This window comes from Diachasma alloeum, unplaced genomic scaffold (genome assembly GCF_001412515.2).
Source record: "Diachasma alloeum isolate Michigan unplaced genomic scaffold, Dall2.0 Dall_scaffold_00873, whole genome shotgun sequence".
Taxonomy (NCBI): Eukaryota; Metazoa; Arthropoda; class Insecta; order Hymenoptera; family Braconidae; genus Diachasma; species Diachasma alloeum.
Genome location: NW_021680994.1, coordinates 49,736 through 64,273, shown reverse-complemented (window position 1 = coordinate 64,273; position 14,538 = coordinate 49,736). Strand labels below are relative to the sequence as shown.

The window sequence follows — 14,538 nt, the reverse complement described above, 5'->3', positions numbered from 1 at the left end:
TATGTGTAAAATAGATTAAATTGTAAGGAAAAATCCAATTCGTTTCAAATCCAGTGCTTTCTGTTGAATATTTCTATTGAAAAAAACTTCTAAAAGAATTTAATCACAAACTTATATAATTTTTATAGAAATCTAATAGAATTTCAATAGAATTATCTGGCGAGTCCGATAATATTTTCCGTTGAATTGTTTTTATATGTGCTATCAAACCAAAAAAGTTTGACTAAAAACATATTCCTGAGGAATTTCTCTTCAATATCTCTAAAATTGTTTTTGGTAGATTCAAATGGTNAATTATCTGGCGAGTCCGATAATATTTTCCGTTGAATTGTTTTTATATGTGCTATCAAACCAAAAAAGTCTGACTAAAAACATATTCCTGAGGAATTTCTCTTCAATATCTCTAAAATTGTTTTGGCAGATTCAAATGGTTTTTTTCCAAGAGTCTTGGACCAAGACATTTCAAATCAAGGGTGGGTAAACTTACGTACCTAAAGTTGCCATGAATTTTAACGGGAATATTTTAAGAGTATTGTAAGCTGTCGACAATTTTTTATTTATATGAAATTATGAGATGTCAAGTTCATAAGTTGAAATGCTGACTCGTATGATTTGGGGTAGTCCCCATTTTTACATCAAAGGAGGGACTTTATCGTCACTTTAAATCGTCAAATCGCACAATTTTATCGGACTCGACTCTCAAAGATTCAATATTAATTGCAATAAGTAATTATTCACCGGATTTAGAAAAATTATCAGCTACCATGGAGTCCCACTTTTCGCATTAATAATTTTTTATTGCATGACGTATGGTGCATGGCTTATTAATAATCGGGGCATGGAGTTTCTATGTTGTTGTGCANCATGCAATTTTCTTATCTTCCCAATATTTCCCGCCATTCCTTCCCATTCCTTAATTTTCTTTCCTTCCAACACTGAGAGAAGAAAATGGTTTCGAAAATTACAAAAAATCTAATCGCTAACGAGCAATTAGTTTGCGGCTAGAATTTTTTTCATATTATCAAAACATTTTTTTTCTTTTAGTGTTTTCCTGACGGAATACGCCTACCACATTCCCGTGGTTTCCGTTGAGCAGCTATGAAAAATGCTGGCCAAGAGTGGGCAAAACTTATAAGTTAAACTTTAAATTAATAATTAATTAATTAAATTTTAAAGAACTGACATCTCATATTTTTTTCAATTTTTAATAAAATAATTATTCAATATTAAGGTGACTAAGAAATAATCAATTTCTGGCACCATGATGTTTTAACAATTACCCCCGGTACAACTAAGCATTTTTCAAGTTGAATTGGTGAAAATTTGTTTGAATTTGTAGAGTCTACTCACCCGCGCGCCCATCGCAACTGCGGAGACCCCTTAACCGTGATGAATTGTTCAATTTCATGATTTTTTTTTCTCTGCGCGAAAAGGTGCGAAAACTTCCGACAAAATCTATGGGTTAAAAATTATGGCCCTAAAGTTTGCAAAAAAAATCTTCAGCAGACCATATTTGGTGAGGAAATTGAGCAATTGAAAAATTTCAAATTTTACTTTATCGGGCGTGACCAAATCTAATCGTGATGGTGGCTGAATATGTAAAGATAAATTAGGGATTGATTTTGTCAATAGTTTAATTATCGAAAACCATTGACATGGCATATCTCGCCTAGGAATTAATCTATTTGAAAAAAAAAACATGGTCACGATTTTCATTCTACAAAATTTCTACGTCATTTTTTTCCGTTTTTTCTACTCCTATTGGTTAACATTAAATCGGGCTATGGAACACTAAATCTTTATCAAGCTCCATTATTCATCTGAATCGTCTGATTGAAAAAAGAAACAAAATCACGTTTGAAAAAAATACAAATCTTCTCGGTGGTGTTTCTTGTTTCTTGTTATAAATGTATCATTTATGATATATGCAATATTTTTCGCAAGGGCAAAAATCAACACAGGATATCTTCGAGCCAGATAAGGAGATTTAGATGAGAAGCAAATTAAACGTTGGATTAAAATAGAAATTTTACATGAGGATTTTTTAAAGATTTTTTTTCATTCTATCCATGGAAAACTATTCAAATATATCTTTAACGGCGGATATCTTCTACATAAATGATTATATTTGAAAGAAATTGAAATTTATACATTTTATTCTTGAAAACTCTCTTGTAAATTTCTTTTTTTCGCACTTTGGACCATATTCAGAATTTTTTACATTGAGAATTCACATAAAATACATTCAGACATGAAAGAAATGATTAATCCGATTGACATAGATTTTCAATGATTTTTTCCTTACGTCGCGTGGGTTGTGCAAAAAGATCGTATAAAGACTTTTTTGGATTTTCCGGAAAATTTGTGCGAAAAGGTCGTGTAAAAATTTTCTCAAGGAATTGTAAATCTCCACGTTTCAGGTTATTCTGAATAATGTGAGCCTAACTTTTTGAGACAATTTTTTTGAACTTTTTCAGGGAATTTGGAAATGTTTTTGAAAATTTGTAACAAAAGGTATGTATAAACACATTTTCAGGGAACAGTAAATCTTAACGTTTCAGGTGATTCTGAGTCATCTGAGACTAACTTTTCGAGACTGTTTTCTTTCAACTTTTTATAAGGAACTTGGAAAAATTTCGAAATTTGTGCCAAAAGGTCGCATAAGCCCCACGCCCCACCGTCCCCTATGAATATTCAAATTCAGTTGGAGTGGAAAATTTTATTTCCAGACATTAGGTCCATATAAATTGTCTGAAATGTAGAGATTTACTATCCCTTGAAAAAATGTTTATACGACCGTTCAGCACAAATTTTTAAAAAATTCCTAAATTTTCTGTAAATAGTTTTAAAAAAAAGTTAATTTCAAAAAGGTAGGCTGAGATGACTTAGAATCATCCAAAAGGTAAAATGCACCATACCCTGAAAATATGTATTTTCGACCGTTTGGTACAATTTCCAAAATTTTTCCAAAACTCCGTAAAAAGTTGAAAAAAAAAGTCTCAAAAAGTTAGGCTCAGATCACTCAGCATCATGCGAAACGTAGAGATTCACTAGTCCCTGAGGACGTGATTATACGACCTTTTTGCACATTTTTTCAAAACTTTTCCAAATTCCCAGTGAAGGGTTGAAAAAAATTGTCTCGAAAAGTTAGGTTCAAATGATTCAGAATCATCTGAAACGTGGAGATTTACTGGTATCTGGAATCTTCCTCTCCCCCCCGGGACAAAATTCACATTTTTTTAAATATGCCGGACAAAATCTCTCAAAGAAAATCTCCCCGCAGAGGAGAATCACCTAATTCGATATAAACAAAAGGCTTACAAAACTTCATGTTTAAAATTCATATTTCTATGTTTCTTTTCCTTCCATTTTATTTGCGAATAGCTCTGAGGTATTTATCTGGGAGNGGGGGGGGGGGGGGGGGGGGGAGTCGAGAATCATCCTGGTTCCCCTTCTACTTGAGTCAAGCGATATTGATTGATGTTTTGCAAATGTTGTAATTGAAGCAGTTTTATTTTTTGTTTTTTTGCTTCCGAATGGAAGCTTTGAAAATGACATTTTTTTCGATTATCTAAAACGTCGAGATTTACTTCTGTTGAGAAATGTCTGTATGTATGTATGTGTGTGTGTGTGCGTTTGTCCAGAAATGTGTTAATAACTCCCGAACAGCCATTACAAAAAAGCTGAAATTTTGTCTCATAGTTGGTACCAATGAGACACAGATCTGTGCTAAATCTCAACCTGATTGGCTCCGTAGTTTCTGACATATAGCGATTTCTAAAAAATAGTTTTTTGCAAATATCTCAGGATGGGCTGGATCAATTTCCATTTTTTTTTTCAAAATATTCGTCACGATGATACCTACCTCATCGTATGGGAATTCAATGACCCCGCCATAGAAAATTGGATTTTATTGTCATTTTTTCATTTTTTCGACGAAATTGCTTGTTGCCACGATAACTTAAAAAATAATCGAGATAGAAACTCTAATCTCCGTACGATTTTAGGTCTTATCATAAAAAAGTTTGGTATTTTAAATGGGCGAAATTGTGGTTAGTGGTCAATACTATTTAGTCACACAACTTAGGAGAATTTGAGCTCAATTGGTTCAGTATTTCCACAGATGGCAAATTTAATGAAAAATGGTCTATTACATTAATTACCGTGTTTTTGTTTAGCCATAGCATTTTTTATCATAATTACTTGGAATGCCACGTCGTATGAATATTTCAACCAGCGTCCAGTAGTCGCGGTCGTTAAATCGTTGGTACGGCTTATTTTTCATTCAACTTCATAAAAAATGAAGATAGCAAGTTGAAATTTGACATGATTATAGCTCTTATAATATTGAAGATTGGTATTTTCGATAGGCGCAATCGGTCGAGCAGTTTCGGAAATATTCAACTTTTTGTACGAATCTATTTCATTAAAAGGTTGAATATCTTTCTGTAGATACCATGTAGCATGGAGTTATAGTTGTATGCCTGTCACAAGGACAGGGAATTGCTACGGATTCATTCGGAAGCTTACTACCAATGGAGTTGGTGGAAATAAAAAAAAGAAAAGGACTAATAACGCAACAAGTGATGGTCATGCCTTCTGTTGTATAGGGTCGAACCCCTGCTTGTTTCGTCATTATTTGAGCCTTTCGACAAATGTTTTCGTGTCACGGGACCTGAAAATTAATATACATACCTCGCCGTGGAAAACATCACCATTCCCCACGTGCAAGATTGCCTTCCAAGCCGAAGGCGAGATCTGTTTTCCAAGGCTCGGGCATGTAATGTACTATTTCGTGTTTTTCAATGACTTCCGTGAAGTAAAGACAAGTGAGTTGAAAATTTTTGGATTTGTTTTTTTCTCCTTTTTCACTGTACAAAGGATAACATTGTTGTGATGGTACGAATAAGTTTTCGGAGAAGATTTTTGGGGGGAAATTTTGTCCGGGGTTTTTTTTTGAAAATATTATCAGAGGGGAAGATTCCTAGAATCAGATTTACTATTCCTTGAGAGTCTTTGTACGACCTTTTTGCACAACAAACGCGACGTGATCCCATTGATAATGTTAATCGACCAATTTTAAATAGAATATTACTCATCATCTGAGGAAAAGCATATCACGGAAATCTTCATCTAACAAAATCTTTAGATCTAATATATAAAAAAGGGATTTAACAGTTGGGCCTCCGTCTCTCCTCCTCAAGTAGATCATCGTAGACATGGAGATCTAACTCTCTTCATGGAACATTTACTGACTGATGTCTCGACTCTATGGAAACCAATTTATGCAGACATCACAAGTGAAGGTGAAATTCTCATTGCTTAAATTTTTCTCCTCTACGTTAAGATGACTCAGGCAAGAAAATTCCGTCCACCTCTGACCAATAATTGAGTCAGACAGCTCCGTTTGCGCTGATGTTTCTCCTTTTGGACTATACATTCCGATAAAAATAAAGAAAAACTTGCAAAATTTTGAGGCTTTTTTTTCCATATAGAATTGGCGAATTCGTTCTTATACATGTACTTTATTCGAGAACTATAGAGTCAAGACATCGAATCAATTTGTTATAAAAGATACATGCATAACTCCTATTTCAAATGTAATGTAAAAAATATCAATGGAAAGAAAATATTCTAGTGATCGTTGCGTGCGTTTCCAGGACAATTATCCTTCAAGTCCTTGACACTACCATAAGCCGCACCACACCAAATGCAGTAGAAATACTTTTCTCTCAAATACTTTGTAAGAATCTCCAGCTTTTCACTTGTAGAAAGCGTTTGCTGTTCTTTTTCTTCATTCTCTTCCTCCTCATCATTATTTCCATTTTCTTTCTTAATTTCTGGCCAAAACCAGGTTTCTCTCGGCTGTTGCAAGTTTTCGTTAACATTCAGATGTTCACAAACCTTTTGACTTTTTAATAAATCCATTGCTGCCAGTTGTTCCGATTTTTTCGTTGATATTCTGCTACGAAAATCGTCTGTTTTCAGAGTTTCTAATTTCGCTATTGGATTAATGATTTTTATGGGTTTTCTTTTCTCTAATTTCCCTAAACCCAGACGATTTGCTTTGACGTCGACTGGTATTGGCTCTGCACGACCAGACTTAGTTTTGCCTATGCCTTGGCCTGGTTTGTAACCCATCTTCATAAGTATTTCAAAACCTGAAATATGTAAGGTGATATATAGAAAATTCACGCAGCTCTTATCGATGGTAACCTTGATGATAATACTTATAACAATAATGAAACTTTTTATATTCGTAATTAACGTGAATATTATTAATAATGTTTATTCAATATTGAATGTCTCTTTACCCTTGTTACTACTGGATATAGCTGACGATAAACCTTCTTCCCTCTTTTCTTGTTCCATTACTTTGACCGATTTATTTTTCTCTCTCATCCTTTCCTCGGCAGCCGCTTTCCTCTTCAAAAGTTCCATTTCACGTTGCTGAGATTTTTTGAAAATTAAACTGGCAGAAGTGTATTTTTCAGTTTCCAAAAGAAACTTATCTGACATGTAATCCTCGTTGTCTGACATTTTATGTCTGTAAATATGATTTCAGTATTCAATAATGTTTTATTCGTTGATCATGAGAGGCAATCTCACCTTTATATGGATGCAATGGATGTTACACTAGTATTTGCCGGGATAGAATGTCAATATTTTCGTTTCATTTGGATAAAATCAATGCCTCTTGCTCTCTGAATTCTTAGGTTATGTTAGTGTGGTTCTTGTCCATATATGAAACTAGGGGCGCGTTTCGCAATCGACTTAGTAGCAGTAGCAGTACTGTAACCCTATCTAATTTCGCTTTACTGCAGCTACGGTAGTTGATTCCGAAACGCACCCTAGGGATGCAACGGACAAAGCTGACCGGTCATTTTATACCACTTTTTTTCTATATTGAGCTTTTTAAATTCTATGATAACAATCAATAAGAAAAGCGCTACGAAACTTCTGATTTTTTTGCAATTCCGTACTTAGGTAGGATTCACTAAATTTTCGATTTCCGTTTCGGCGTTATTCATAATCGTATTCAAATTTCAAAAAAAAATTCATGCGGAAAATGAAAAAAAAATCACCGAGCACAAAAATGACGGTCAGATTACATCTAGATAGACGAATTTACAGCATAAATGACAACGAGAAAAAATGACTGACAATTGGGTAAGTTGACCGGTCAATTTGCATCATGAGGTACAGTCAGGAATGGTCAGGAAACGGTAAATTTACGGCTGACTTGACGCATGAAAAAATGACCGTCATTTTGCATCCCTAATATGTACTGTTGTCAGAGATTATAGGGAAGATGAGCAGGGCCAATGTAAAGTGTTCAACAGCAAAATTCGTAGTGGTGGCGCATGGACTACGATGGAGCGTACGGAGCTGTTGGTATGGTTGGGCCCGAGCATAAATTTGTCGATAACCGGAAAGGGGTTCTCAATACGGTAGCTCCTCGCATTTTGTAATAATTGTCAGGAATGTAAAATCGAACATATTATAATCAATAGTATAATGATGCAGAATCTAATGATCTAAAAGTCGTTTCCTTTTTCTCGACATATTTATTATTGACACGTAGGTCAAAAAATTCATAGAAAATCACAACGCTGCCGCTGGAAAACTCTATAGTTTTCCAGTGATTCTATTGAATAATTTTGCAGATTTTGTTTTTTCTTACTATAGTAATGTTCGATTATATATATTTATTCCCCCCCTGAGTGAGAAAGGAATATGTATCGCGCTCACTCCCACTCATTGTCGTTTCCGTCGCGTTGGCACGTGCCCGTCCTCCGCCAAACTTAACGAGTGCGAGTGAGAAAGAAAATGGAGAAGGAAGAGAGAGAAAACCCAGTAAACATTGGGCTCACAATTTGCTGGCAATTTGCTTGCTAATTTTCCGCAGTTTAGGAATAAAAATGTCAACATAATGACGACAAAACTTTCCGATAACTCGTCTATTATGCATCAGCAAGTTATCATGAGAATTATCCGTAAATTTGCCGATAAGTTTGCCATCGAAAAGCAGACAAAATAAAGCCAAATTTTTGTACAAAATTTGATGACAAATCTTCAACAAACGAAGGGATTGTTTTGCTTTCAAATATTGTCATTATTTGTCTTCTAATTTGCTGGTATAGTTGAAGGGTGGGGCAAAGTTGATGTCGGGCTTAAATTTGTTAAATGGTGATTTATTTGAGGGTTACGATCCCGTGGTTATCTACCGATTATCTACCGAGCAACAATGCAAAAATGCCATTGTTCCACTTTGGCCCACCCCCCTCAATATCTTATTATGAACAAAATTTGTCAATATTGTGATTAAAGCAAATTCAAGTAGTGAATAAAAGTGGCTATATCTTTTCTGAACTTCAAAGTCTATTGATAATTTTGAGGAGATGTCAAGGAATTGGATCAAAATAAAAATCTTTCAAAACCCTCACCATCGTCAATCATATAGCCAATTTTTTCTGTGGTTGTGTATGAAATAAGATGACTTCTCAAATATTTTCACATTTTTGCCGCGTCTTGTCAGCAGTTGTATTGTGTTCTAAGTTGTCTTCACACACCTGTAACATGCATAAAAATCAAACAATTCAATTTGTTTTTTTCTCTTCAAAATGTGCATCTTCTGACACAATTTTCAAAGAGGAATTTTTTAATAAAATTTTCAGTGAATATATAGGACCAGAAAACAATTTTCCACCAAAGGCCAAAGTTAAGATCCCATTAGGTGGCTCCCATTTTCAATTTGAATATACGAATTCATGATGAAAAATTAAAAAGATATCAAAACTTCGTCTGCATTTGAACGTGGATGCATAATGTAAATTTGTCGCTTGAAAAATCAATGCACCTTATTCAGATCTCAAACAATTGAATGATTTTTTATGTGTTCCAATGGGATCTTCACTTTGGCCTTTGGTGAAAATATTTATTTTGGAGCCAATATATCCACTGAAATTTTTATAAACAAATAGAATAGGTACAACCGCGAAAACAAGTATTTTTAAATTTTTTTTGACGTTTTTGAAAGGAAAGCGATGGAAGAACGAAGAAAAGAAAATTGACCATTTCCGTATGAAAAGTAGGTCAGAAGACACACATTTTGAAAAAATGAAAATAAATTGGTTGATTTTTACGGAAGATGTAGGTGTTCGAAGACAAAACTTGGAATAAAATATATAATAACTGCTCGCAGAATGCGTCAAAAAAATCAGGAAAAATTTGAGAAGTCATCATATTTCACATACAACCCCCAAAAAAATAGGCTTTATGATTGACGATGGGGAGGGTTTTGACCACGTTGAGATCACATGGCATTGCCCATATATTATTGATGTAGAAATATGAGAATCTATTGTTCCTTTCAGTCAAATACCTATTCATTACGGATTTGTAGAATTTGAAGAATTTGAAATCTATTTCTCATTAATTTTTCCAACATCCTTTTTTCCATAATCATTCCACAAGATGAGAAATTAGATTTAATTATTCCATATTTCATATTTATTCACTTATATGGGTAATTCCACCAATTACCAACTGACCATTTTGCGCCAAGTCTGGGATTTCGACAAAATCATGGCAAAAAACTATCTTTTATGAAAAATAAAAAAAAAATCTTGATTATTTTTTCAATCCAAATTTCAGTCAACAGGATTAGACCATTAGACATCACATGGTACAAAGAACATGGTTTTCAACTGATAATTGTTTGATAATTTTCTCTGGTAGTTGCTATGTAAAAAAGAAAAGATCTTTCAGTGGAGTGAACCCCTCGTCGAAACTAACAGATCAATTTTGTCTCATGGTGCAATCCTGTTGACCGAAATTTGGATTGAAAAAATAATCCCCCGAATACCACTCGAACTTCAAAATTAATCAGGTATTTGCCTCAATGTTCCCTGCATACAAACAAAGTCGTCAAGTATTTCAGAAAAATCACTCGCGCTTCGCGCTCGTTATTTTTTAACTGAAAAAACTTGACTCCTTCGTTTGTTTGCAACGAACCTATCGGGAAATACCCAATAATTTTGAAGCTCTTGTGGTATAATAAGTGATAAATTTTGGGGAACCGGGTCACAAGCGCGATTTTCCACTTTTTTGTACAGAAAAACTTCATTTTTGCCGTGAAAAACCCATCGGAATAAAAAAAAATCATTTTTTTCTGGAAATTCAGAATTTTTCCGACGAATTACCCATGGAATACCAGTTATAATTATAATGGAATTACCAGTTATAATACCCCGGTGCTTGAAAATTATCGAGTATTTCCCGAAAGTTTCGTTGCTTAGCAACATGTGTATGAAGTTTGGCAGTATCAAAATCCCGAGCGCTTGCGCGAGGTATTTTGTGCCAAACTGCATGCACATGTTGCTAAGCAGGGGAATTTGAGGGAAATACTCGATTAATTTTCAAGCACGAGGGGTATTCGGCGGGTTATTCCCCCCCATTCAAATCTCGATCAATGGGAGCTGGGATTTGACATTTTCGTGGCAAAATGAACATTTTTTTCTCCAAATCGTCTTTTTTTTCTCCATCATTTTCACAAATGTCACTACTCTTTGATGTTTCTTCAACTGTCTCGGGTTAAATTCCTACGGAAAACTTTTGTTTATTGCTTAGCAACAGGCGTGGTATTACATAAAAATTATCGATATCATACGCACCACGTGATGTCAAATCCCATGCTCCTATTGGTCAAGATTTGAATGGTGGGGAATAACCCATATAATTTGTAATTGATCTTTTAGTGTCAAGAAAACCTTTTTCAGAATCATATTTCAACACATCTGACATTTTTACAGATATAATTTTGTGATTCGTAGTTTATCTCTTCAATCCATTTTTTTTTCAATGTCAGGAAATATTTCTATCAGATCCAAGTTATTCAATACATGTAAATTGTAGAATACGTGGCAATCTCATTGTCAATCAAGTCATAGTCAAGAAGAACATCGAAAACATATTCCAGTATACTCACAACTCGGTGATGGGCAAGCTTAATACTTACTGAGTACTAAGTACTGTAGTACATCAAGTGCCTAGTACTTAGTAGCTGTCTCATCACTAAATACCCAGGTACTTAGTACTTAAACCTGTCTAAGTACTAAGTACTCAAGGTACTTAATACTTTTGGGCAGGTTTAAGTACCAAGTACATCAAGCAGTCTAGGGATCCGAAAGTAAACATTTGCTCAACAGGGTGTCTCAAAATATTCGGCGAAGTCATTAAGGGGTGAAAAAGAATGACATGATGAGTCGAAAGGTCCTCTTCGATTTTTTGCTCCGAGCATTCATTCAAGAGTTATCAACTAATTAGACTGTTGATAATTTTGCGATTGAATCACCATTTCAGTAGCGAAGAAAGTTTCCGCCCCAAAGATTGAGATAAAGTGCAGAATTTATTTGAATTTTCTACACAACTGGAGGATTTTCTCGAATTCTTTAAAAACCAAGAAGTATCCTCAAATTTACTGTAAAACCAGAGAATTTTATCGATTTTTCCAAAAAACTGGAGAATTTTTCTCGAATGTCCTCGAAAACCTCGACACCTCGAAAGCTCCGTTTAAAAATGCGAACACAAAATAAAGACACAAAAACTTTAATATCTCGGAAACAAGATGCAACGAAGTAGACTCTTTTCATGTGGACGTCCACATTAATAGACGACAATTGCAATAGAATTGTTTATTCCGGCTTTTTATTAATAAGTTATAATATTAATCGAAACATTACAAATCTGTCCCACAACACACCCTCTTGGAAGAATCCATATCTTTCCTTTCATTTGGGATGAATAGAATACTAATTAGTCCACTAATTGACTCTCTAACTGCCGACAACTTAACAGTAAATTGATGTCGAATCAATTGATAATATTATTAGAAATTTAGAGTCAACTTTTATGCAACTAATTGACATTGAATGGTGTGATAATATTGAAATAGAAATCGTCAACATTATCCCTTATTTTGTCGATAAATTGACGGCAAATTTCATCTGAAGAGTTGCGCACATTCAAGTTCGACAATTTACCGTCAATTTTTGCTACTAATTTGCAGTAAGTATTTCCGATAACCTGATGATAACTTTTCTGGGTTATCATCTCCATTTGGGATTAAATTGTCGTCATATTGACAGCAATCCGTCAGCCATTTTGAGGATAATAGTATCCAAGAATTGCTGGTAAATTTTAACTCATCGGACAATTTTGTTTACTGGGAACATTCCAACTCGTTTCAACGGTTGGAACGTTTTCGTTGTTCTCCAGCGATCTACACATAATGGGATTAATTCAATAATAATAGATTAATGAATAAGATTTTTCGCAGATTATTGCGAGATTTCGATGAATGGTTTGCCTCCTTCAGTGACCATAAAAAATTGTCTCCAATCGACAATATCGCCCGATGGAATGGAACGATGTGAATGAATCAAGTATCAATTTGAAGCTTTAAAAAATTAATCGAGAGTGAAAAAAAATTCGGGAATTCCACTCTGACATTTCTCTATTGTCTGTATTTACCGAGAAAAAAAAACGTCGTTCCTAGGAATCGATATGTCTTTTTTAGGCAGCTGCATTTCTGAAATACAATGAGCAAGCACTGTTAAAATTAAGTCATTTTGTAAAAAATTTCTAGTGACATGATCCTGAAAATCAAAGGAATGTCTTGAAATCAGGAATGATGTCTGTAAGTTTCAGTAATATTTTCGCCGAAATTCCGGGAACTTATTGGGAATTTTTATAGCGTTGCCGTAATACGGAAATTTCAAGGAATTTCGTCATTGCAAATTAAAAATTTCTATGAATTTCAGTCCAATTATATGTATACGTCCACGTGAAAAGGGCCCATTTTGTCGCATCTAATTTCCGAGATATTCACGTTTTTCTCTCCTCTCCATTTATCCCAAAGTTAAATTGATTTTTTGATCTTCTATACGGACGTCACACGGAGAAAAATAAATCGGTAAAAGTCTTGCGATGGCAAGGAGTTTCCCGAATATCCCCATTTTTCATGCACGAAGAACAATGAAGCTTTTTGGAATCTTCGGGAAATTCTATTCTATCCTACTCAAGTAGGAGCGGAGGAATGAATTTTCAAAAGCGCGAAGTAACCCCGAACGGTTCTCCGGCGTCAAGTGAGCGCGGAGGGGCTCCCCCGATTAGAAAATTCATTTCACCCCGCCCCCTAATTGCGAAGAGGGAATGAACGCAACATGTATCGAGCGAGAATAATATTCTCAATAAATGACAGTGGTTTCACTCCCTTAGTCTCTATCAGGAGAGGTGGAATGAATTTTCAAAACGCGCAGTAACTCCGAACAAGTTCTTCTGATTCAAAAATTAATTTCTCCACTCCCTAATTGAGATGAAGGAATGAAACCAAAGCTTACCGATTGAGAATTATATTTTTATTAAATGACATCGGTGTCATTTCTTAATCTCAGATAGGAACGGAGGAATAAATTTTCAAAAGCGCGGAGAAACCTCGAACGGTGAGCCCGGAGGGGCTCCCCCGATTGGAAAATTCATTTCTCCCCCCCCCCCAATTGAGAGAAGGGAATGAAACCGACGCCGATCGATCGAGAATTAAATTCTCAATGAATGACAGCGGTTTTATTCCTTAATCTCACGTAGGAGCGGAGGAATGAATTTTCAAAAGCGCAGAGTAACCCCGAACGGCTCTTCGGAGGGCCTCCCCCGATTGGAAAAGTCATTTCTCCCCCCCTAATTACGATGAAAGAATGAAAGCAATATCGATCGGTGGAGAATTATGTTCTAAATAAATGACAGCGGTTTCATTGCTTAATTTCTATTAGGAGAGGAGGAATGAATTTTAAAATCGTGCAGTAACTCCGGACAAGTTCTTCTCATTCAAAAATTAATTTCTCCCCTCCCTAATTGAGATGAAGGAATGAAACCAAAGTCTACCGATTGAGAATTATATTTTTAATAAATGACATCGGTTTCATCTCTTAATCTCAGTTAGGAACGGAGGAATGAATTTTCAAAACCGAGGAGAAACCCCGAACGGCTCTCCGACGTCGAGTGAGCTCGGAGGAACTACCCCGATTGGAAAATTCATTACTTCCACCCTAATTGAGATGAAGGATTGAAGTNCACAAAAAATTTTTGGGCACTTTACCCCTATTCCCAACCGTTCATCCCCCAGAGCCGCGTAAAGATCAGATGGGAAAAAAAAATGTTTTCCATTTAAAAAATTGAAGTTAATCAATTTTTTTTTTGTAATTCGGAATATCAGTGTTTTTTTTTCAATAGCTTGCTTATTTATTCAGAGCGAATTTAATACATGTTGCTATTTATATCTTGACATTGAATCGATGAATTTCTTTTTTTTTTCTTCCATATTTTTTATTAGAATATTTACTACAAATTTTGTCTTGATCGTACCCGCGAATCTCCTATAGATTCAAAGTTAAACGAAATTTTCTAGCTCCAACCCCAAAATCCGGCGCCGGGAATGAGAACCTTTTGTGCGAGAGAGAAGTCTCCGTCTCGCTCCCACTC

At 35.0% G+C, this 14,538-nt stretch overlaps 2 protein-coding genes across 6 annotated transcripts in view; one reads left to right on the top strand and one right to left on the bottom strand.

Annotated features, from left to right (window-relative positions):
• The window catches only part of LOC107045088 (zinc finger CCCH domain-containing protein 10), a 103,080-nt gene that overhangs the window by 54,721 nt on the left and 33,821 nt on the right, over positions 1-14,538 (top strand). The window lies entirely within an intron of this gene.
• Positions 5,506-7,040, bottom strand: LOC107045089 (G patch domain-containing protein 11). Its single transcript, XM_015267223.2, has 3 exons — positions 6,610-7,040; positions 6,315-6,547; positions 5,506-6,161 (listed from the first exon to the last, which is right to left on the bottom strand). Exons 2-3 carry the CDS (start codon positions 6,538-6,540, stop codon positions 5,635-5,637), a joined length of 753 nt encoding a protein of 250 aa, XP_015122709.1. The 5' UTR covers positions 6,541-6,547; positions 6,610-7,040; the 3' UTR covers positions 5,506-5,634.